Source organism: Barbus barbus, assembly GCF_936440315.1.
Source record: "Barbus barbus genome assembly, chromosome: 5".
NCBI classification, from domain to species: domain Eukaryota; kingdom Metazoa; phylum Chordata; class Actinopteri; order Cypriniformes; family Cyprinidae; genus Barbus; species Barbus barbus.
The window spans coordinates 3,360,001-3,387,151 of record NC_136733.1 but is presented as its reverse complement, the minus strand read 5'-3'; the positions used below and the strand labels follow the sequence as shown (position 1 = coordinate 3,387,151).

The window sequence follows — 27,151 nt, the reverse complement described above, 5'->3', positions numbered from 1 at the left end:
TAGAACAGTTTTTAATCAAATTAGTCGTAAAAACTCTAATAAGCACATAAATATTGGATAAAATATACACTATACTTTCTCCTGACTATTTGTTTCCACTGAGTTTACTTCAGTGCATTCTGGGATTGTTTATATATGCATTGCTGCCCCAAAATTGGTCCGAAATGAGGTTTCTTACAGGGCGGTGTCATTATGGTGTCTGCAGTTTGGAACAGCCAAGTCAATGATGCCTTAAAATGCTGCCTAGTTAGGCAGCAGGTTTTACAATAGAGATTCTCCACACATATTTCTCCAAATGCAGAAATATTTGAAAAGTTAGCCCTGCCGCTCAACAGGAAAGTAGCCTTCGCATTACAAGCTCTTCACATATACATCTGATGCATTAACACTACAGCATGTCAATCAGGCGAGCGAGACGCAGACGTGTGTGTTTGCGGGTGTAAATGTGTCATAGCGGTGTACCTGGGGGCTGCTGAGAGCTCGTCTGGAGGGAATAGGGTAAAAATATCACCCTCTCATTGGCTCAGCAGGAGGGAAACTCACCCAATCAGCTGCTCACGCTCTCCAGCTGTGACAAACGCACCGCACACATTAGCACTCGTGCGTGCATGCACACTTCCCTATGCATTTTACCTCATTACATCTGGCAAAGGTAACCCAACTCCCAGCTGTCAAACTAAACCCTCAGATTACTGTATTGCATTGATTCATTGTCTATTGTCAACACCACACACGCACACATCTTTCTACTATAGCATTATCAGAAAATGAGTTCCTTCAGGGTCCCACGGTTTCACACACACAAACACGCGTGCATTCTTGTATGTGATAGTTGTTCTCAATATGCTTGTATTGTCATCCCGCTGTGCTTGTTAGAGAGCATATTGTTGTATACAACACCTGTTTCAAATATTCATCTACAACTCCGACTCATTCGAGCTCGGAAAACAGCGTACACAGTTCTGTAGATGTAAAACATGAGCGCACACGTACAGCAGTGGAAAAAAAGAGGAGAATAACTGCTGAATGTAAAATGAAGGATACATGTTTCAGATTCTGCACTACATATAGATCACTAAACAACTGTACTAGAAGTAAATGAGCGATATTGTTCATGTGACCCCTTTTAATGGCCAGAGTTATTATCGTTAACTATAGATTCAAACTAAAACCCATAAATTCTTAATACTTTATTTTCATTGCTTAATTGCTTATGAAATAAACTTTAACTGAAATAAAATATTACTTCAGCTAGTTGCCAAGGCAACTATAAAGACATTATTTTTTTAATAAAATGATAATAATAATGTAATCAGTGGTTTAACTGTAATTTTACGAAGCTACAAGAATACTTTTTGTGCACAAAGAAAACAAAAATAATGACTTTATTCAACAATTCGTCAGAGAATATAATGTTCCAGACATCAATGATTCCTCAAATCATGTGTGCTGCTGTGGAGAGCTGTGCTGTTTCATTTGTGATCAGACAGGCAATATGATGTCTGACGGATGAGAAAATAGGCTAAAAATGACTTGAATTCAAGGAGAGGCCTGACCACTCATATTTTCATCAGAAGACATAAGAATGTCGTTTTGATGACTTATTCTAAAATGTGAAAATAACTAAACTCACTGAATAAAAGTGTGTCCAAACTTTGGACAAGTAGTGCATGCTCACCCGTGTGTAAACCGCATGTTTGTAGTGCTCTCTCTTTGAGCGTGACTGACATTTGGTCCTTATCTCTTCCAGCCGTGTCTCTGTGAAGCTCACATTCGGCCCAATCACTGTTTCTGGACGGCCTGATTTCTCTCTGCAGGGACTCGTCTGCTGATCAGGATGAAAGAGGCAGAGAGACGCTCTTCACGCACCTGCTCATTTTCTCCTGTTGGTGTTTACCGCCAGAACAGAGTTCCTGTGCCCGCCGGGCAAACGCAGAATCAACAACCAAACACACACAAACACACAGGCTGAAAGCAAAACCAATCGGGAAGTTTTGTGAAATATTTAAATATCTCTCAGATAATTGCTTTTTCTTCGTGCCAGAATAGATGTGTGTGTTTATGCATCCGTGTGTGTAGATGATGGATATTTGATTTTTAAAAATAAACACTCTCCTCCATCAAGAAGAAGTTTTTATTTGGGACGGAATATAACGATCTGAAGGTTGGGAAACTAGTGAATGCGTAAATGTGCACGTGTGTGTTTCTGAAGCTTTAAACAACATTAATGGCATTACTTTGAAGTAGAGATGCACTGATACTGGTCTCGTGCCCGATACCAAAATGCTCCGATATCAAAAACAGTGTCCAGACAAAGAAACATCAACAACAGAGCAAACAAAGAGCAGAATGGAGTTATTAGAGATTAAGGATGTCTATGAAGTACATGTGTATAATTAATAATGTTAAACGTTCAGTATTCACGCCTGTATAGTTGATGTGCGAGAGCTGATAAGCAGAGCATGCCAAGTAGATTAAGCTTGTCAAAAAAAATATCCCTTTCTCAGACATAACTGGAAAGTGTGTCGTTCGTTCGGATATGTCAAAAGCAAGTAAAACAACGCACAAGTTACTAAAGTTACTTGATGCAGTGAGAGAGAGCGAGGGAGAGTGCGTACAGCTCTGTTGCATGATCTTGATTCCTGTTCACTCCATTAGCACATGCATCATTTTGGATTAAAACTACATTGTACATATAAAATATTAAACTAGTAGCCTGTGTGAAATGTCGCAGCATGTTTCAGATGATAAAAACGTGACTTGTATTTTAGAAGATATGTTCATTGCTATTACAAGATTTACATTTACAAACATTTGTGAAAAAATGGGTCATTCAGTTTGTGAAATTTCATCCCTGTTAAATATTCAACGCTCAACTGTAGTGTTATTGGAAAGTGGAAGCGTTTAGGAACAGCAGAAGCAGAAGATCATGTAAAGTCACAGAGCAGGTTACCGTGTGCTGAGGCGCATAGGGACAGATTTACTAAACAGGGCAAATTAGCACGAGAGCGCAATTCCAAAATAGCACTGATGGCCGTGGAAATTTCTGCGGGTGATTTACTGACACAAATTAAAGAACACAGATGCAACATCTCGACCAATGCAATATACCAAGCGCAGCACAAATTAGTGTAGTCTCAAATAAGCAGAGCCGATGCTCATCAGGTGCAGGTGATCTACTTACTATACAGGCGCAAAATAGTTTAAGACATGCTTTTTTGGGCATTAAATATTGGAGCAAATATCAGTCATTTGACAAGTGCAAATGTTAGTAAATCGCATTGCGTGATTCATTTGAACACTCTCCTCCCATAAATTTTGCATCTGAAAGGGAAACTCCTACAAATGCATATCAATAAGGTCAGGTGCAAAAATAACCGTGTCCATGCCTTTTCAGCGCTAATTCTTCATACGCGTTTTTAGTCAATCTTGACAGTACCATTAATGCCAAAAAGATGCTTGCCACCCATGGTACCACCAACACACTGCTGATTGACAAACTTCCACTGGCATTAACAAAAACTGTGAGGAGGGAGATTTATGAATGAGTTTCCAGTTGCATGTAAGCCGCACATCACCAAATACAATGCCAAACGTTGGATAAAGTAGTGTAAAGTAGCTGCCACTGGACTCAGCAGTGGAAAACTGGTCGAGGGTCGAATCATATTACCTGCCTGACTGCATTGTGCCAGCTGTAAAGTTTGGTGGAGGAGAGATCATGGCATAATGGTGATAAGGGCTGTTTTTCAGGGGTTCACTCTTAAAAATAAAAGTGCTTAAAAGCCGATGCCATATAAGAACCATTTTGGGTCCCACAAAGAACCATTCAGTCACAGATTCTTTAAAGAACCATCTCTTTCTTAGCTTTTTAAATTCTGAAGAACCTTCTTTCACAAAGAACCTTTTGTGAAACAGAAGGGATTTATACAAGGATGGATGCACAGAAAGCTAGACAGACATATAGATTTCATAAGATGTAACAAATTAAGCAATTCAGTAAGGTATTTCTCTTTCTGTCATTCCATTTCATATTCCAATTACTCTCCTGTGTGTCACAGCCAATTCAATTCAAATTCACTCTCGTGAATTGAAAGGGAGACGATTCCTCAATTTTGAATTTCGCATCCGCGAGTGAAGGTATTTGAAGACTATCGGTGAAATCTGAGGTTGTTTTATTCTCCCGTATAAACACACACGCTGCCAGCAATACCACAGAAATCTCATTTAAATATTTGCTGAAGATCTTCTCCACAGAACTCCAGGTGTGCGAGACCCAAAAACACAATAACACCTCTAATTCTGAAGCGTCCTAAACCTTTTTAAACCCACATCTCTTCAGAAAGGAAAGCTGCGTCCTTTCATGAGCTCTGAAGATTGCACACAGTCTCGTTGTGGATTCAAGTAAGCGGCATCGAGCCCTCGCAATCAAGGAACGCTCCATAGGGGAAATGAAGTGAGCGGCTGTAATATATAGGCTTCAGTGAAGGTACATGAAGCTGAGCTCCCAGCAGAGGCCTGTAAGACCTCACCAACGCCGCTGAAGAGCTCTACATCTACACTAAATGGGCTATCGTGAATTATGCAGCGTATTCAGGGATTGTAATCTCACACACCTGAACCGCTTCATTCAGAAATGCTGTGGAAGTCTTCATGCAGAGGACTGAAGAAACTGATGGAGAGTTTGGGTGTAATGAGAGGAATAATCCTCCTCGGCTACAACTTCCACCTAGGTTATGTAAATTGCATTATATTTGCCTTGCCTTGTATAGAAGTGCTAGTAACCTGATAAAATGTAAAATCTGTAACTTGAATGTACGTCGCTTTGGATAAAAGCGTCTGCAAAATGCATAAATGTAAATGTAATGTAAATGCTAGTATAGCAGATGAAATATTAATATGCAAGCTTTCAACTGCATCTAAGTTTACTATCAATCCGAGCGACAGAACTAGCCAATCATAACTGACCACAGTAGTGGTGTCATAGGTGTAGTGAAAAAAAGCATATTTACTAATTTATATTATATTTTATATCACATTTAAAATATATATTTATATTAGTATCAAGCCAAAAAGGCATCAATAAATACATAAACAAACAAACAAATAAATAAATATCACAAAGAATTTTAAGCAAAAAACAAAACAAAAAAACAAATAGATTAAAAATGCATATTTACATACAAGCATATTATTATTATTATTCTTTAGGGTTGGCAAGATTTGATTAAAAATACAGTATACTGAACAGAAATATTATTATTATTATTATTATTCTTTAGGGTTGGCAAGATTTGATTAAAAATACAGTATACTGAACAGAAATATTATTATAATTTTAAATAACTGTTTTCTATCTGAATATATTTTAAAATGTAATTTTACCACCAAGGCTATGCAATGTAATTTTGTTCAAGTAGTTTTCGATTAATCGAAAATAAATAGAAACCGAAATTCAGAACCTCTAATCTACATAATTTTGCTATGTTGGTTATTTTGTTTTTTTAATCCTATTAATACTTTCCTCTTAAAAACATACTAGCGTTCTCGGCGTATAGAGTGACAGGACAAGATCACTGAGATAGTGCCCTGCTCTTTCTTTTAATCTGTAGTGTTCTATTTACATTCATTATTAAAACATTTGTCTACAGGAGATGCAAGTTATTATTTTCTACTTTTCACATTGCATTATTTAAAATAATATTAATTTACAAGAGACACAAGTTATTTTCCAGTTTTCACATGACAATAATTAAAATGTATTTCGTTTGCAAGAGATGCTGGTTATTTTCTAATTTTCACATGGCAATATACATTTACTTTGTTTGCAAAAATGAAAGAGAAGAAATGTACTCTTTCATTAAAAAAACCCCCCACCTTTAATAGTTGAGTATATTTACAGCACAATCCTTTAATGAATTATGAGGGCAAAAATAATAATAATAATAATAATAATATTATTATATATATATATATATATATATATATATATATATATATATATATATATATATATATATATATATATATATATATATATATATATATATATATATATATATACACACACACGCACGCACGCACGCACACATATATATATATATATATATATATAAAAAATCGCAATCGAGGTAAGGTGTTCAATGGTGTTCAAAGGTGTTTTGATTTTAGGTCATATCGTCCAGCCCTATCACCAAGACTGTATTTATTTGATCAAAAATACATTAAACTGAACAGAAATATTATGAAATATTATAAATTACTGTTCCCTGAGAATAGGGAATGAGACACTGCGTCCTCTAGGGGAAGTCGTGGCCTAATGGTTAGAGAGACGGACTTGTAATCCAAAGGTTGAAGGTTCGAGTCCCCGGCCAGCAGGAATTGTAGGTGGGGGGAGTGAATGTCCAGCGCTCTCTCCACCCTCAATACCACAACTGAGGTGCCCTTGAGCAAGGCACCGAACCCCCAACTCCTCTCAATCCTCCTGCCCTGCGTATGACGAACTGTTGGAGGTTATGGAACACGCCACGCCGAGGCTTGACTTGCCATGGAAGCGGGCCAGGATGGTGGCGCCGCGGGGTCGTCTCGATGAGCGTTATCTTTCTGGCTTTAACCCCCCAGCTCGAGTGAGCCTCCCATTTCTTCCTGATCTCTATGCAGAGGTTGAGAGGGAATGGAAGAAGCCGTTTTCCTCTCGCATTCATAGGTTTCAGCATACCAGTTATGCTAACATTGAGGGGATGCATGAAAACGGCTATGAGAGGATGCCCCCTGTGGAAGAGACGCTAGCCAGCTATCTCTCTGAGGGTGAGACATCCTCTCTCAAGGCTCCCTCCTTGCCATCTAGGCCCCTTCAGGAAACATCTCACTTAAATACGCAGCAGCAGGCCAGGCTGATCTGCTGAAAGACCTGGATAAGGGTCAGGGCTTGTCGCCTGACGAAGTAGCTGAGCTGCGCCGCACCACGGATTTGGCTCTCCGTGCCACTAAGTAGACAGCCACTGCTATGGGCAGGTCTATGGTGGCCATGGTGGTAACGGAGAGACATCTGTGGGTGAATGTGGCAGATATTGGGAAGAAAGAGAAGGGCTTTCTTCTCGATGCTCCAGTCTCGCCTTCTGAGCTTTTCGATACCTCCGGCGAGACGGTGGTCGAGATGTTTAGGGAGGCGAGGGTGCGCTCAGCGGCCTTCAAAACCTTTATTCCACCTGACCGAGGTTAGGTGAGAACCTAGGAACCTGCGTTTAAAAACATTGCCGTCTCTATGCTGGACTTATGATGTTTTGGTTAAGTTCTATGTTTCATAGAAACTACCTTACTGATGGTCCGGACCCGACTCTTCAGATTTCACCTCCGGGACTGATCTCATGCACAGGAACCATGGATGGGTGAGTATGATCCAGTTCTACAGTTCACTGGTATTGTGTATTCTTTCTTTGCAGTATTTCTGGATCTGTCGTTTGTGTGCTTTCACCTTGACTTCGACTCAGTGCAGTGATGACCTCACTCGTCGTTGCTAGATCCAGGCTAGGATGAGAGCCCCGTTCCCGGATCACGTGGCCCAGTCGTAGGTTTCTGTGGGAGCCTCCTTGGTCATCAGGTTTCCAGCACTGCAATGCCTGGACCTGCGGGTCTTTTCACCATCAGTTCTTAGCATAGGGTCGCCTCCTTTGAGAAAGGTGCATGGCTATCTGAGGATATCTATGTGCTAGCTCAGTGACTGCTCCCCTTCCGGGGGTTTTAAGTAGCAATCTCCCTGAGCCCCTGTGCTAGGGTGTAAGTAAACACTATTGTGGCAGCTTCTCTGGAGTTTTCAGGAAAATCCCTTCCTACACCCTATGCTCTCCTGGCTGGTCGAGCTGGCGTTGCTCCCCTCACCTTAGAGGGCCACCTATGAGCATGCCGCTCCCTTCTGGGCGTCTGATGTGCTCTCCTTGTTTGTCGAGCTAGCATTGCTCCCCTCACCTTAGAGGGTCACCTATGAGCATGCCGCTCCCTTCCTTCAGCAGCCTCAGGTTGTTAGGCCTCTATATGCCTCCCTGTTAGGTTGCTCTCCTTGTTGGTCAAGCTAGCATTACTCCCCTCACTTTAGAGGGTCACCTATGAGCATGCTGCTCCCTTCTGAGCTGTGTTGTTGGTCGAGCTGGCATTGCTCCCCTCACCTTAGAGGGTCACCTATGAGCATGCCGCTCCCTTCTGAGCATCTGAGTTCCCTCTCATGCTGAGAGTTAAGTTCTCCCCTCTCCAGAGCTCTGCCATGGTAGAGCTAGCATTGCTCCCCTTACTATAGAGGGTCACCTATGAGCATGCTGCTCCCTCCTGAACATCTGGAAAGAATTCAGATCTGTGAGTCAGCAACTTCAGGTTGTTAGGCCTCTCTCTGCCTCCCTGTTAAGTTGCTCTCCTTGTTGGTTGAGCTAGCATTGCTCCCCTCCGCATAGAGGGTCACCTATGAGCATGCTGCTCCCTCCCGAGCATCTGAAAAAACGGTGTTTAAAATCCATGTTATGGTAAGTGCGCACGCTAGTCTCTGTGCACTTTCTGAAAGCCACGTTGTGGTAAGATCGAACACCAAGTGTTTTGCGATCTTTCTAAAATCCTGTACGGTATGGGCTACGCGCTGCGGCTTCGTGCCCATTCTTTGAGTCGGTCAGGCCCCGGTTTCACCTTGGGCCCCATTCTACCTATGTATCCCCAGTGATACTACTTCAACAGGGTGTTGCTACCAAGGATCGGTTGAGACAGTTCCTTCAGCGAGTTCTTGCAGAGCATACAGTAGCCCCTGGGTGACAGGCCAAGACTTAGTTACTATCCTAGGTGCTTAGTCGTATCCCCTTAAAGGAATCTCTTCTTCTGATTTCAAGCCTTTGAGCTCTACCCTGGGTCCAGGAGGCCCAGCCCCTAACAGGTAAGTTCTGGGATATGCAGCTCAGGCCTTTGGCCAAAGGGGATAATGTCACTGACAGCCGTCATACCGTCCCAGGGGCAACTCCCTTAGCCGGGTAAAGTTGGTACTTAGTTCTCGCCTTTTGTGCTTGGCTTGCACTCCCCTCAGCATAGTGGCGTGGGTATTCCGTTCCCCATAGCGACCCCTAGAGGACGCAGTTCGAAGTTCCCTCGAAAGGGAACATCTCAGGTTACGTATGTAACCTGTAACCGTGGTTCCCTGAGAATAGGGAACGAGACACTGCATCCTCTAGGTTCGGTGCCATGCTTCGGACGCCAGCTTCAGATGAAGAAGTGAATGACGTATTTTCCCGGCGCCCCTTTATACTGTGGTCGCGCCGGTAGTGATGTCATAGGCTGTCGCCGGCCAACATGTGGTGTTTTTGTATGTATGCTTCGGACACGGGTCACGCTGACGGCATTCCCCATAGCGACCCCTAGAGGACGCAGTGTCTCGTTCCCTATTCTCAGGGAACAGTTAATATTTTTGTGGAAATTGTGATACATTTTTTCAGGATTCTTTGATGAAAGGAAAGTTCAAATAACATATGAAGCACAAGCCAACACTGTTATTACGTGGAATTTACTCTCACCTTGAGCTCAAACAAGCACAGCAGATGAAACACACACACAAACACACAGCTTGTGTTTCATGGAAGAAAGAAAGTCATACAAGCTGGGAATGACAAGAGGGTGAATAAATTATGACAGATTTTTCATTTTAGTGAAAATTTCACTTTTATTTGTGAACTATGGCTTTATGCTTCTTTTAGTTTGATCTGCTACAGTATCTCTTCCGAATTCATCGTGATAAATCATATTGGATCATCTGGAAATAATGTGTTTCTAACAATCATGCCAGGCCACATTGAGATGATTTCTTTTGTATCTACAGAATGAAAGATAGTAAAAGTAGAATCAGTTTATGTCGCTTTCATCTTTTTGTGATCAGACGCCCTGGCTGACAGCCTCCTCCAGCAGTGCGGGCCGAGGTTTGTGTGTGTGTGTGTGTGATACAGATATTTGAGGAACGCTGTGAAGAGATTTTTCTATTTTCACAGGGAACAGACAGAGAGATCCACCCTGGAATTCTCTCAGCTGGATGAACTCTTTTCATGAACTTCTTAGAGAAACAAAACATTCATTCAAACATCAGTGGGAAACAAATCCTACTATTACTAAAAATGACATGCAGAAATATATGAAAGGAAAATTGTTTAAATACAGTAGCATTTTTTCTATAACCATGGAATATTAATATTATAGGATAATGGAATATTAAAAGATAAATTAGTACATTTGATTAATTATTAAATCAATTATTCATTTGTTTAATTATATATGAGTGTTGGTCAAACACTTAAAGCTAGATTTTGCAACACAGTCAACTCAACAGAAATATATTGAAATATTATTACAATGTAAAATAACTGTTTTCTAATGTAATATATTTTAAAATGTAATTTATTTCTGTGATCAAAGCTGAATTTTCAGCATCATTACGCCAGTCTTAAGTGTCACATGATCCTTCAGAAATCGTTCTAATGCATAACTTATAGACCAGCAAACTGTCTACCTAAACCTAAAGCCAGAACTCTTGAAAAACCAACTATTTGAATATATACAAAATCCAACAGTGACTATGTGTTTAACAATTTTATTTAATTTCTGTTCATGATGGTAATATTTTTGCGTTTCTATATTTATTTTGTTTCTATAATCATCTGTGTCAGTAGATTGCTAGTGTAACAACCACTCAGCACTCTCAAACACACTAAACTGACATGATAACAACAATATACAAACAGTAAGTCTGTGTTATTGACTGCTTGGCATTAGCAGTCTCATTAACATAATTGGCACAATTGCTGTTGTTAATTAAGTCAGTGACACTACCAGTTGACAAGCGCACACACACTGTATCCATATCTGTATCCCACAATGCAGTGTGCTCGACTTGACCTACTGTTTCTAGTGTGACAGATACACCAGAAAAAAAATAATCACAAATGTCCCTATATTAAATTCATTATTTGATTTGAAATTAGATTAAACTATCAGTTTTATTTCTGGCAAGAAAATAGCCCTGTAAAGCTACTTAACCAGCCTGACATCTGAAATAATAATAAGAAAATTCATAAAAACTGGAAGTTTATTGAACCTTTAGAAAAAATATAAAAGAAAATCTATTAGTGTGTTTTGTTGCATATCATATTTGATATATCAGGCTTTTATGGCTCATATAGTATGATATAGTGAGAATATGGAGCTCATACTCGATGAGGAAAAAACACCTCAATTTTATTCAGAGGCTCAAGCCGAGCAAAAATATGTAATTTGGTGCAGTTGCTGATATTTATATGGCCAAAAAGTAAGATGAAATTCTCATGTAATGCTTACAATAAATCAATGAGATCTTTATAACAGCATAGCAGACTACTTACATAAAATACACAGAAATATCAGTTTTCATTCTATATCTCCCAATAATGTCTTAGTAAGATAATATTCAAATACTTAGTTTTATGATCAAAGCTCTGTAGTTTCAAAACATATAATGCAAAGCAATAAAGTGATGATTGAGAGATAAATAACAAATAACTGTTGCATTTTTTTTAATAAAAATGATGCATGTATAATCAAGTAAACCTATAATCAGTTTAATAAGATTTCATCCTGAAATATTACTAACAATATAAAAGTTATTCTTCTGTTTACTTTATGAAGATCAAGAAAGAATTCACAGCATAAAACATGTGAACCACAAGCTAAAGGTGGATGTTTATACAATTACACTAAAATGCCTTTAATTTGCTAAAAAAAGTATAAACTATCAATCAGACGACAAAAAGCATGCAGTAGATTGTGTACAACTATTTCAGCAAAATTATCAAAATGATATAGAAAAGGGTTTTTAAATAACATTAAATCTGATGCCATGTGACAACAATGTAGCACATGACAGTTTAAAATGGATCCAGTAGATATTTTTCAGTGTATACTGCGCAGAATGCTAGTCTTCCATTGAGAGCACAGCCCTCAGATCTCTTTTTTTTGTCACAAAGCTCCTTATATTCTGATCCCGACACTCTGATCTCTGATCAGCTTCCTGTTCCTGCTCAGGTTGGAGGTGTGTGTGTAAGATCTAAGCGCGTGTTTCTCAAGAGCAAGGGACTATGTAAATATTTCAACAGATAAAGTCGTTCTGCCTGTTTCTTTTGTGTTGCCATCAAAGTTCTGTTGCCGACTTAAATAAAGATGCAAGAGCGGAAAAATTTCTCAACGCAGTTGGGCAGATGGGAAATTTATCTTTCTTACACGCGCACACACACACACACACACAGAGATTGAGGGAGGGTTGGGGGCCGGTGAACAGACAGAACTGGGCCATCGGAGCATGTCACTGAGGCCCAAAGCTATACATACCTTTCACACACACACACACACACACACACACACACACACACGCGTTGGTTTTTGTGGTTTATGGGGACTCTCCATAGGCGTAATGGTTTTTATACTGAACAAACTGTGTGTGCTATTGCCCTACACCAACCCTACACCTAAACTTAGCCCTCACAGGAGACTTTGTGCATTTTTAGATTTTCAAAAAAACACCATTTAGTATGTTTTTTAAGCCTTTTGAATTACGGGGACATAGGCAGTGTCCTCATAAACCACCTTCATATTGTAATACCTCTGTCATACCCATGTCATTATACAAATTTGTGTCCTCATAAACCACATAAACACACACACACACACACACACACACACACACAGTTGTCTCAAGTGATTAGTGCATTAAATCAGCTATTAATTACTAGTGTTAGCTTAGGCAAGCATCACTATTAGTTTTTCTTCTCAGACAAGAACAATTCCTCAAATCACAAATAATTTTTCTAAATAATTAGACACATGATTTTCAACTGCTGGATGAAAAAATCCTACAGATGCACATTGATGGAGCTGAGAAATAGAATAACAGATGAATAATTGTCTGTCTGTCTGTCTGTTTATCTATCTATCTATCTGTATATGAAACTGAGAACATTAAAGTCTGCTTCATTTGATGTTTCCGTTTCATTCAATGACATCAAATCACAAATAAGTTCATTTCTATCTCTATTATTTCTTAATCGATTCAATAAGGGAAAATGGTATTTGTAGCTATAATTATTTCTCTTTAGAAATTCTACAAGAAATATTTGAAACAAAGATGACACTTAAATAGAGTATAATGAGGTCTCCACTGAGTTATGAAAGAGCAACTTTTGAGCAAAAAGAGAGGAGAGGAGAAGAGAGGAGAAATGAGATGAGAGCTGTATTGAGCTGTTGTTGTGCTGTGTCTGGCTCTCTGAGGGGAGAGACGGTCATTAATCACAACACAGATGCACCGAGAACCTCCAGAGAGCACAAACTCCACAGAGACACACACACTGCAGCTCTGTGTGTAACCTTTGATATCATCACTCTTATTTGTTATATTAATTGTCCGCAGGCAGTCGCTTTAAGAGAGCATCTGTTAAAACAATCAAATGAACATGAAGAAAAAAGGCCATAGGATCTATTTATTGTTTCGCAGAAGGAATCCCTTAAAGGCCTCATATTATTTTCCCTTGATCTCTTGAAAATGAAAGAATTCACCGTGTATGAACATACAGTAACTTTCAGAACTCAAAATTCCAAAAAGAACACACTAAAGCTAAAATAGCGGATTGTTTCATGAATCTGTTACAATATAATGAATTTGTAAAACTATATTGCAGCCTATTATTCATTTTACATTCAAAGAGGCCGTTTATACTCTTAAAAGTACAATAGCGTTGAATTGTGAGAGTCAGAGAAAGCGTTTACAAGTTCACAAAAAATTGCAATGTTAATAGCACCTGGAAAAAAATCATAAAAAGTGTGATAAAAATTATTTAATGTATAGATATTTAATATATAATTATATATATTTTGTATATATTATATTATGCAATAAAACTAGAATTATATAATAATATAATTAAAATAAATATATATTATATATTATTAAGTCTCAGTTCAACACATCTATATAGTCAAATTAATTATGAAAATGATAAAAAGTTATACAAATTAATGCAAAATGAGAAAATTAAATGAATAATTCATGCGTGTAATTTTAGCAATAATCATTCCAAATAAAGCTTTTCTCAGCAGTTATCAAAATGCATCGAGATACTTAATCAGTAGGTACATCGTGTAATTAATTAATTAGTTTGATTAATAAATTGAGCACTATTTTATATGATATATTTTAATATTAACAGAGAAATGTCCTCGAGTAGCCTGATCTTATGGTCCGGTTGTATTCATGACTGGAGAGGGGGATTAAAAATCAGAAAGGAAGAGTGAAAAAACGCGAGGGCAGGAGAATGAAAGTGTGTTGAGATAAATGACAGCTGCAGACAGCAGGGCCAGATTTGCGGTTACGGGTCATCATGAGATCAGGTGTGTTTAGCATGTGCGATTCGTCCCTTGAGTCCTGCATGACGAACACACACTTCCCCACGAACGCCACATGTTAAAGTAGTACAGCACTCACACACACACACACACACACACTGAAACACTTCCACCTGACCTCTGCGCTCGCTCGAGAGCTTCCTCACACACACTCAGCTTCACCTTGCTAGCCTTCCCTTTAAAATATAATACAATAGAAAGCAGTTATTTGAAATTGTAATCATTTTAGCACATAATATTACAGTTTTTACTATATTTTTGATCAAATAAATGCAGCCTTGGTAAGTATTAGAGTCTTCCTGTAAAAACATGAAATAAAAGTCCCAAATTTATTTCTTTATTAATTTATTTTTTACTTCAAGCCATATTCAAATGCTATTATTCAATGGACACATACTTACAGATATGAATTTATGACTTTGTCCTGGCGTGTGTGTACGCATACATGTCAAAATGTGCGTGTCAGCATGTGTACTGCATTAACTCGGCTCGGACACAATAACTCACTCCATCTGCAGATGCATTTCTGAAATTTACACACGCGCTGACACATTACCAACATACAGAACATCAGCACATTTAATTAATGGCACGCCATAAAAGTCTGTTACCGTAAACAATCTCCATCTTCATTAGCATAAAACACAGTAAAGTGCTTTTGCTCTGAGCTAATGAAGGAGATATTAATTCCTGTAACTGTGAGGCTGCAGGGGCATCAAACACACTGCTGGAGGCTGTTTTGCAGCTTTCTGTTGAACGTGTGTTTGGAGCAGCGCTGAGAAGAAGCTAAAACAAGCAGTGCTTCTAACTTAACCACATTTATCAGTAGCATGACAGCAGCTTAGCTGTTTCCAAATAGTGCCGCTTTTCTACTAACAAGCTATTTTTCGCAACAAATAGCGGTGTAAAGCACACAGTTAAATTATATTCTCCCACCACACGCCCAAAGTAAGTCCTAACCACCATCGACACTGGAAAAGCAATTACTAACCCAACACCTGACCCTAAAACACTCTTATTTTAACCCTTAATGAGAGACTGGGGCTAGTTGTCACATGGAGAAAGTCAACTGTCCAATTACACAAATGTGAGTTTTCTCTATAGCAGTGCTTTTGTGTGTTACTTTAAAACACCAATCTTGTTGTTTTATCTAAACAATGGATATTAATTATAAATAATATAAATCATAGTTAAATTATATATATATAAAAAAGTGTCAATTTTGCCCTCCAAACTAAGGTTGTCACATGTGTTTTATATAGTATTTTCATGCAGTTTATGACTGAATTTATGTTGGCCAAAACAATGGTCCTATGTATTAGTATGTTACAGTTTTGTGTTACTATATTCTATTCTATTCTATTAGTGATGTCAGTGAATTAATCAAATGAACTGAATTAATTACATTATATACTGACTAGTTAAAATTTTACATTAGGATTGAAATTCCCTACAGGTCAGACAGCATGACTTATTAATTAAATTTTCTAATTTTGCTTTAATGTTTATATTTTTCATCTTTATTTTTATTTATTTATTTTGTGCTGAACATTTTTAACCAGTTTAATAGCAGGTTGCCATTGCAAAAAAAAGTGCAAATTAATGGAAATTAATACTTTTATTCAATAAGGACATATTAAATTGATCAAAAGTGGTAGTAAAGACACATATAATGTTAAATATTTCTATTTCTAATAAATGGTGGTTTTATCTATTTATAATAAATGCTGCTTGAACTTTTTTCTTCAAAGAATCATGAAAAAAAGAGCAGCAAATCAGCATCAGAATGATTTCTAAAGGATCGAGTGACACTGAAGACTGGAATAATTCAGCTTTGATCACAGGAATAAATTACATTTTACAATATATTTAAATAGAAAAACGTTATTTAACTTGTAATAATATTTCACAATAATACTGATTTTACTGTATTTTGACCAAATAAATGCAGCCTTGGTGAGCAGAAGAGCAGTCTTAGAACAGAATAAGTGACTAAGTATCTATAATTTTTCTTGGTAATTACAGGGATAAAAAATGGCAGCGTTCCTGAGAATGAACCATATATTTATGAAAAGCGCATGTTGACTGTTTAAATTACTTAAACTACTTTAAATTATGAGTATCTGGGAGCTTAGAAAGCCACAGTTACAGAGCAGCTTTAACAACATTAGTATGAGATACAGTTGGAGTCTCAGTCGTGTGTGTGTGTGTGTGTGTGTTTGTTTTTATGTGCGTCTCTAGAGTGCTTCAAGTGTATCTGCATGTATGTGTCCCACCGCGTCCTGATGGTTTCTGCAGATTTTACAGATGTAATGAATAGCACACCATTCATCGTACACATACAGCTCCCTCAGTATATAAACTCCTGCCACTGTATTACGCTTTATACACGTGTGTGTGTGTGTGTGTGTGTGTGTGTGTGTGTGTCAGAGGGCAAGAATATAATTGTGACTCTATAAAGTAATGGTCTTTGGTCTCTAACTATGGCCCGCCAGTGTGTCCCGGTTAACCTGTATGTATATTATATCCTATCGCCATGGAAACAGTGTGATTTTAATGAGGGCTCTGTGATTGGCCGGGTCTCGTCTTTCTGCACTGTTATTTCAGACCGTTCCGGCTCCCTAATGGCCACGGCTCACGCTGTGGGTGTTCAGAAAATACGTCCGGTGAACACAGAGGTCACTTGCTCGCATTGTTCAGAAAAAGCAAATGATATTTACATGAAAATGTATATCCTGACCGGGTCATGGTGTTCCCAGCGTCCTCCGGGAACATGCAGGGACGGTACGGAGGTTTTTCAGGCTAGACGGAGTCAGCACTCGGTGGAATTCACATGGCTCTTCTTCACATCTCAACTTACTCGGCCCCGAATGAGTGTGTGTGCGTGTGTGTTTGTGTGTGAAGTGTCCTCTGGGAGCCGCAGCTGTCGTTTATGGGTCTTCTGGGAACCCTCAACCTCCGGGTCAAACCCAGGAGCAGAAACGACTCTGACGGCTCTGAACACACATACTGTATGATGACAGACAAACTCCACATGCACACAAGAGCATACACTACATACACACAGCTACAGCATTCTGCAGCAGACAAACCGTCCACATTGTGGAGAAACAGGAAAGTCGTCAAAACTCTAAAATAACACAGATTGGAATAACTGATAGAAAACATTTATGAAAACTCTCTGATATTTAAGCGTTTTCAACACTCCACCTTCATTGGGTGCATCTTTTTCAACACTAATGAAGGAGGATCATGTATACTGGATACTGATTTTCCTGTACTATCTTGTTCAACTCATCCTTTTCTGTTCTGGTTTTAATTATTAAAATTGAAATAATTAAAATAATTGATAAGTACAAAATTAATCATGTTATAATTTTATTTAATGACTGATTTTCCTGCACTCTACAGTTCAATTTATCCTTTTCTGTTTTAATCATTATTACAGTTAATATTGAAAAAAAAAAGATTGAAATTAATTAATAAAAATAATTATTTTATTAACTTGACAGATTTTCCTGTGTTAAATCATCCTAATCTGTTTTAAAACTATATAAAAAATTTATATTATACAAAAGAATGTAAAAAAATGAATTATAAAAATATTTTTAATACATAAATATATATTTTTAATTAACAATTAATAATTAATTACTGATTTTCCTGTATTATTTGGTTCAACTCATCTTTTTAAATGATTAGAAAAAAAATGGCAAGTACAAAATTAATTGTTATAATTTTATTTAATGACTAATTTTCCTGTACTCTCTAGTTCAACTCTAGATGATAATGATTATCTTTTCTGTTATAATCATTATTATTGTTATAAGAAATTATTAAAAAATATATATAATGTTATAATATAAATATTCTAAAAAAATGTTAATGAAAAGACTGAAATTAATTATTAAAAAAATATATTGTATTTATTTGACGACTGATTTTTCTGCACTGTCCTGTTCTAATCATCCTATTCTGTTTTTTTTAATGAATACATAAAAAAATACATTATTAAAACAATTAAAAGTGAGAAAATAACTAAATTTATTAATTTAATTATGGATTTTCCTGTACTTTACGATACAAATCAATATTTTGTTTGCTTTCTGAATGATTAAAACTACAAAAATTATTAAATTATTAAAAACTATTAAATTAAGTTACTAATTTTCCTTGTTTAACTCATCCTTTTCATTAATTTTTTTTTAAATAGTTACAAAAATAAAATTATATATTTTAAAATATAAAATGATATGTTTATAGGCACTTAAATAATTTTTTGTCTACAAAATTAATTTTAAAAAAATTAAGTGGAAACCTTTATATTGAAACGTTTTTAAGAATCACACAACATGTGTCCAAACTGTTATACAGTAAATCAGTCAGTCAGGTTAGTGTTTTTCTTCCCTCCATTTACAGTGTACTTTCACACTTCCTCTCTATTTTTATACAGTTCATGAGACCCTAGAGTTCAGTGGAACTGACACTCCAGAAAGACATAAACAAGCTCTGCATACACACATACAGTATCACAAAAAAACATTCAGACATTAATGCATTATTTAAAAAAGTGGAATTTGCATTCAAATGATCTGCAAGCTTTTCTCACAACAAACTTCACATTTCAAAGTGAGATTTAACCAGGTGCTCTCAAGGTCATTTTTCATGGATGTATGAAGTCAGTTCTGCTCAAGTTCACACAGGTGTCCTCGCAGAATAACCAGCGGCCTACTGCATCATATTAACATATGAACATGGTCCACAAAGTCTGACAACAACAAGTGTCTAAGACTTTTTGTATATAAATGCTGCATGTGTGGGATGTGTGTCACGTCAAAAATATATAACATTCTAAATAGTGCTGGGCAACGATTAATCTCGATTAATTGCATCCAAAATAAAAGTTTTTGTTTATATAATATTTGTGTGTGTACTACGTGTGTATATAAAGACACACACAGTATATATTTTGAAAATATTGATGCATTTACATGTAAATACAGTGTTGGCCCCCTTCCTGATTTGTAATTTTTTTTGCATGTTTGTCACAATTTAATGTTTCAGATCATCAAACAAATTTAAATATTAATCAAAGATAACAAGTAAACACAACATGCAGTTTTTAAATGAAGTTTTTAAAGATAAAAAACAAAATCCAAACCCACATGGCCCTGTGTGAAAAAGTGCTTTCAGGAAGGGGGCCAACACTTTTTCACACCACTGTATTTATATTCATATAGTTTATATTATATATAAATATATTTAATATATATAAACATAACATATATATATATATATATATATATATATATATATATATATATATATATATATATACACACATGCATGTGTGTGTATTTATATATACATAATAAATATACACAGTACAAACACATATATTATGTCCACAAATTATTTTATTTTAGATGCGATTAATCGTGACTAATCGTTGCCCAGCACTAATTTGTTAACAAAACAAACCACTTTTATCATTTATTTTCACACAAAATCTGTTGCTCCATCAACGTTTAATAAAAACATATATATATTTTTATAACAGCCCTGTTGTACCCTATACTAATATGAATTAGAGCTGTCAATTTAACATGTTAATTAGTGCATTTAATTATTAAAAAAAATAGTTTGACAGCTGGCGACACAGGATAGAGCTTGACATTCATCCCTATAGGCAAAGCTGATCTGTATGGTATTGACACATGCGAGCCTGTGTGTGTGTGTGTGTGTGAGTGTGTGTGAGTGAGTGAGTACCTCAGCAGGCGGTATGCCCTCGGGTGGGCGGCACTGCAGCAGCACTTCCTGTTCGAGTGACACCTCCTTCCCCAAGGGTTCCTGCTCAAACGTCTTCCTCAAGACTGTGGAGATGGAGACAAAGAGGCGGCTCATTTACTTACACTTCATTAGTCACCTAGAAATAGCACCGAATATTTCTTACATTTCGCGTGGTCATTTTATTAAAAAAAAAATAAATGATTTCAAGGTTCAAAAGGAAAATAACAGATGTTCTCTCAGACTTTTGCACTCCACATAATAAGTAGCGCAGAATTCATTATCGCGCTGGATTTCATCTCCTTGTGATGTTTTGTGTGCAGCTGACAGTGTGTGTGATTGGTTTCTTCACACAGGTGAAGAGTACAGCTCACAGGATGTGTGAATGACGCTCATATCGACCATATTCTCAGGTCAAAGCAAACATTGTGTGCTATTCGTTCGCTTTATTATCTCATAATGTTCACGTGTGGGTGTAAATATCTATTTTTCCCTGTTGGTTTCTGTGTGTGTGTGTGTGTGTGTGTGTGTGTGTGAGTGGGTGTCTAACATTTGAGGTCTAACAGACAGAAGGCCAAACTCATCTCGTCTTCAACACATCCTTCTCACACCTCATGTGTGAACCTGTGAATTGTAAATGCAGAGATGTGTGTGAATAGTTGTGGAGGGGGTGAATATGTGAATACAATCCTCTTTCTCTCTGCTGCTTTGTGAGGTTTATGATGAAGAATAGACTTCATATCTGTTCACTACTGACGGGAGACACATACATTGATCCTTTATGATGTATGTTGTATTATAATATTTCCTATTATAATAATTTGATATTTCCAGTAACAATAACATTTTACAATAAATATATATAATAGTTATATATGTATATATAATATTTCATAATATGACAAATAAAAATGTAGTGATACATAGTGATAATGATACATTATATATAAAATATAGGCCTAAAGAATTTATAAATAAACAAACATAAAAGAACATTTTATAATAAAATGATTACAGATGGACGGACAGACAGAGAGAGCTGGGTACAACACTTACAAATGGTAGTCCATTACTGATTACAGATTACATAAAGAAAACTGTAGTTAGTAATCTGGGTTACTCATTATAGGTAATGTATTCTGAACACTTTTTACATTACTTTATATCTAACTTGTTTTACACTTGCCATTAAACGTACCATTTTGATACCACAAAACATCATAAAATACATTAAATATTATATTAAACAAGGGTTTCCCAAACTGGGCTTAGTGCAAGACCTGCAGTGGGTTTGCGAGTTCATAAAAAGCTAATTAAATCATAGAATGAAAAATTTATTATTTAAACATTTGAACACTTAAACTAAAAGTATTTATCTTGTTTACCTGCATACCAGTGTAACAGACATCAGAGAACTTTAAACGTGTGAATGTGTTGTTAAATTATTGAACTATTAACTTCCTCAAGAGATATTTCAAGTAAATATTTCATCTCAAAGGGGTTTGGCTGACAAATCTTTTGGGAATGTCTGCATTACAGGAACAAACATTAATAAACATGAAAATAACAGGAGTCTTCCAGGTTTGAAATATTTCATCCAGAATCAGTACTGAATGATGCTGGATATGATGAGAACATACTGTCTCACTGTTATACATCACCAGTGTTTAGTAACTTGCATAATTCTTTGTTTCATACATGATCTAATCGCTTGAGAGGTGCTTTTTCGACCAAATTCAGAAGCATGGTTTACAAATTTATTTACAACTGCATTTACATAATCCGATATTTTGAATATAGTTAAAGCTAAATGATATGACACACTAGGATTTTAGAAAAGGAAATTTAAAAGAGAAAAAATAAGTATTAAGAGTATGATTTACTGCCATTATGTGAATAATATGCAATTATGTAATCCATCAAAAACTCAAACACTCCAAAAATCCATCAACACTCCAAAAATGTTGCGGTCATTCATTAATAAATTCATGTATTCTGTCCCCATGCGTAATTTGGTTGACTGAAATTTATTTAAAATGATCAAATTGAGAACATGACCATTTTGCCAACTAGTCTTAACTTCTTACATATACCATCTACTTCTCAACAATGGTTGATGTGCCTGCAGTTGAATGGATGATTCCCCTGAGTGCTTTCACTCGTCAAAACACTGTAAAAATATTGAGATCAAGAAATATTATTTTTTATTTCACCCAGAGCTGCTGCTCACCCTGAATCTTCAATTGTCTGCGCTGTGATTTCTCCATTCAATTGGACATAAAACACACACACACACACACACACACACACGTGCATAAGGAAAATATCTTCAGCCTGTCAAGCGTTTTACTGCTCTGCTCATTCACACACACACACACACACATTGTGCGTGTCTGTTTTCCTTCACATTACTGATGGAGGTAATAGGCAAATAAATCACGTCTCAGAGGAGGTGTGTGTCCGAGTGTGTGAGTGTGTAATGCATTCAACTCATAGTTTTAGTGCTCTACATTGGCAACAAATCTTAACCAGCATTAATATCCCAAACAGAGCTGAAGCCACACACACACACACACACACCTGTATAACAGCACTCCTATTTCATTCATAATTATAATGTCTGGACTTCAGCAACGAACTGACCACAGTCCCTCAACTCATCACATATAATGTCAAGTGCTATTTAGAGTCACTAAGCTAATCATATATAACATCTATCACTATACACTCACCCTAAACTGATAATAAATAAGATTAACTAATTATATATAGTATTTAGCACTAAACACAATGCCTAAACTAATAATATATAGCATATATTTACGGTTAGTCACTAATCTAATACAATCAAAGTCTAAAATATAACATCTAATATAAAATATTTAGACACTAATCAATTATAACATCTATTCCTAAATACCCAGTCACTAAACTAATATCTAACATAGAATTTTTAGGTTACTAAAATAATCAAATAACATTTTTTTCGTGTTTATTTAAGTACACACAGTGCCTAAACTTATAATATATCAAGTATACAACATTTAAGTCACTAACTAATCAAATCTAACATTTTCTAAACCACTAATATATAAAATAAAAAACTATTAAAATTATATTCAGCTCCTAAACTAATACCATATCAAATATAATATTGTTCACGACTACACTAATCAAATATAACACTTATCACTATGTACAGACTTAAAACTAATGAAATATAATAGAATTTATTCACTTATCAAATAAAACATATATACTGTCACTATACCCAATCTCTAAATTAATAATGTATAAAATATTAAAAGTCACTAAACTAAAATAAAAAACTTATCAAATATAAGACATATTAACTATATAGTTTCTAAAATGATAACATATGAAATAAAACATATTACACATGTGCTTAACAAATACAACATTCACAAATATAACATCACTATACCCAAGTCACGAAACTAATAATATATTAAATAAATCTAAATATATTATAAAATATGTCAAATAAATGATAGTACATAAAATTATTTAAAGTTTATTATTTATATATTATACTGTATTACCAAAAAATAATATTATGCAAAATATAATATAAATTAATAATATATAAAATATTTAGTCACTAATCAAATATAACAATTAAAAATAACTTATCTGCTTATAGTAAATGTAAGCTGCACAGTTTCAATAGAAATTGGCTTGTCTAATAATTCTTAAATATAACATGAATAACATTCTCTCTATACTGCAAAAATGTCATAAATCGATGGAACTCTCAACTTCTCTCAACGTGAAAACTGTAAATTCATGGCATTCAGCTTTTAATGTTGTGTTTTCTTTTCTAAAATCTTTGTAAAAAATTATTTTATTGTTATTTATCTATTAATATTAATGAATGTATTTATTATTATTATTTATTTTATTTATTTATTTTTTGAGTCTACCAAGGGGTGGGATGGGTTGTGGTGGGTTTTAAATTTGTACAGCTGCTTTTTGTTTTGTACTACTGTTCCACAAAATAAAACTTAATAAACAGTTGTTGACAAAAAAAAAAATGTCATAAACATTCCCACACAGACCTGTGCTCACAGCGACCTATAGCATCTATCACGATCCAAAACAAAACTTCAAAAAAAGTGTTGTAGTCGTGATCCATATGAACCCATCACCTCCACACACACACGCATGCAGGACAGCGCTTGCGTGTCAGAAACTCACATTAATTTATTTGGGCACTAAATTTGTGTTCGGCGGTGAATCAGTGAGATAATCTATCATCTTGTTCAATCTTCCTGTCATGTCCGTCTCTCTCTGTGATAGCGGCTGTATGTCTGTGAGTGTGTTTTTGTGCGAGTGTGAGTGTGCGTGTGCTGGTGTGTGACAGAAAGAAAATTTCTGCCCTGTGCAATCACCCATAAAATAACCCAGCTGAGAGTTCCCACAATGCCCCTCTGCTCACAAAAGTATGACTGAATGAGTCAACAAACACACACAAACACCTATGTAAATACATCTACATATCTGGGGACTTTCCATTCAAAATCTGTTGTTTTTAATCTATCTATCTATCTATCTATCTATCTATCTATCTACACTGTAAAAAAATGTACGGTAAAAAAACGGCAGCTGTGGTTGCCGGAATTCAACTGTAAAAAACACGGTAAGAACATTTGAGGTTTTACGGTTTTAACTTAAATTTACAGTTAAATACTGTAATTTCATTAACTGATACAATGTTAATATATCATATAATATATATATAATATATGAAATCTGTTTTGTACCTTTGAAATACACTGATAACCACCAAATGCAGGTGGTGATGAGAAAGCCACATAATGAACCAAAGCCCATCACAAGCAGCTTTTAAATAATAACATACACTCACCGGCCACTTTATTAGGTACCCCTGTTCAATTGCTTGGTAACACAAATTGCTAATCAGCCAATCACAGGGTAGCAACTCAATGCATTTAGGCATCTAGATGTGGTGAAGACGACTTGCTGAAGTTCAAACCGAGCATCAGATTGAGGAAGAAAGGGGATTTAAGTGACTTTGAATGTGGAATGGTTGTTGGTGCCAGACGGGCTGGTCTGAGTATTTCAAAAACTGCTGATCTACTGGGATTTTCACACACAACCATCTCTAGGGTTTACAGAGAATGGTCCAAAAAAGAGAAAATATCCAGTGCGCGTCAGTTGTATGGACGAAAATGCCTTGTTGATGTCAAAGGTCAGAGGAGAATGGGCAGACTGGTTAGAGATGATAGAAAGGTAACAGTGACTCAAATAACCACTCGTTACAACCAAGGTATGCAGAAAACCATCTCTGAACGCACAACACGTCGAACCCTGAAGCAGATGGGCTACAGCAGCAGAAGACCACACCGGGTGCCGCTCCTGTCAGCTAAGAACAGGAAACGGAGGCTACAATTCCCACAAGCTCACCAAAATTGGACAATAGAAGATTGGAAAAACGTTGCCTGGTCTGATGAGTCTCAATTTCTGCTGCGACATTCAGATGGTAGGGTCAGAATTTGGCGTAAAGAACATGAAAGCGTGGATCCATCCTGCCTTGTCTCAATGGTTCAGGCTGGTGGTGGTGGTTTAATGGTGTGGGTTTAAACGCCACAGCCTACCTGAGTATTGATGCTGACAATGTCCATCCCTTTATGACTAGTCTACCCATCTTCTCATGGCTACTTCCAGCAGGATAATGCATCATGTCACAAAGCTCAAATCATCAGACTGATTTCTTGAACATGACATTGAGTTCACTTTACTCAAATGGCCTCCACAGTCACCAGATCTCAATCCAATAGAGCACCTTTGGGATGTGGTGGAACGGGAGATTTGCATCATGGATGTGCAGCCGACAAATCTGCAGCAACTGCATGATGCTATCATGTCAATATGGACCAAAATCTCTGAGGAATGTTTCCAACACCTTGTTGAATCTATGCCACGAAGAATTAAGGCAGTTCTTTACAAGTACTTGCAAAGAAAGTGTCGCTGTGTGAGTTTTATGAGAGTCAGCTAATCAAAGAAGCCTCAGGATGGCTGTGTTTGCCTTTCTCATATCCGTCCATCCATCCATCCATCCATCTATAACCATTTATATATCTGTCTCATATCCATCCATCCATCCACCCACCCATTCCAAAGCCGCATGGATTTATTTAGCTCTGATCCTGAAAGCATCCAGATGAGAGGAAGTTTCTTGTGTTGTACTGCCAGTCAGCTTCAGTCTCCTGTGTCTATCACACACACACACACACACTCAGCCCGAGACAACAGAGGGAGAGTGAAGTGCCCTTGGGCCGCACCGATAACCTGCTCCCAACTCACACACACTCAAGATGAACTGCAGGAAATTAACAAGATTAATATGACCATAAAGCGATGTCCAGACAGTCCCCTGTGTGTGTGTATGATTGTGAGTGTGTTTGTGTGCTCCAGACTGTCTCCTGTCTGCAGACTCTGATCTGCATAAATACTCCATTACCTTCAGCCAGCTTACAGACTTCCTCACAGTCCATCTGTGTGTGTGTGTGTGTGTGTGTGTGTGTCAATAAACATGAAGCCAAAGTGTCTGTCAGAGAGAGAAATCTCCAGCAGTCAGAGCAAAGACTCTTCTCATTAAAGCAGTGTGTGTGTGTGTGTGTGTGTGTGAGTGTGTTTATACTCACATGCAATGCGGACGTGCACCTTGCGGCTCTTGGTGGTTCCTGCAGAACTCCAGGCGACACATTGGCACCAGTAATCTTCCAAACCAAACAACTCCTCCACCTGCTGCCGGGAGATCTCGATCCGCGCTTCCCTCACCACCAAACCTGCACACACACACACATATACACATGCATCAGACTCATGTCGCCAGACTTTTGACTATCGGCAGTGTCTGGTGCACATTGATTGAAAACACGCA

General features: G+C 36.8%; 1 protein-coding gene across 1 annotated transcript in view; it reads right to left on the bottom strand.

The window, feature by feature from the left end:
- Nucleotides 1–27,151, bottom strand: part of LOC306870571 (netrin receptor UNC5C-like) — a gene marked incomplete at both ends in the record, with an annotated part of 138,821 nt that overhangs the window by 53,807 nt on the left and 57,863 nt on the right. Inside the window, 2 exons of the mRNA XM_079417932.1 lie at nt 20,206–20,309; nt 26,913–27,056. Of these exons, the coding sequence (XP_079274058.1) occupies nt 20,206–20,309; nt 26,913–27,056 (248 nt within the window). The remainder of the gene's footprint in view (nt 1–20,205; nt 20,310–26,912; nt 27,057–27,151) is intronic.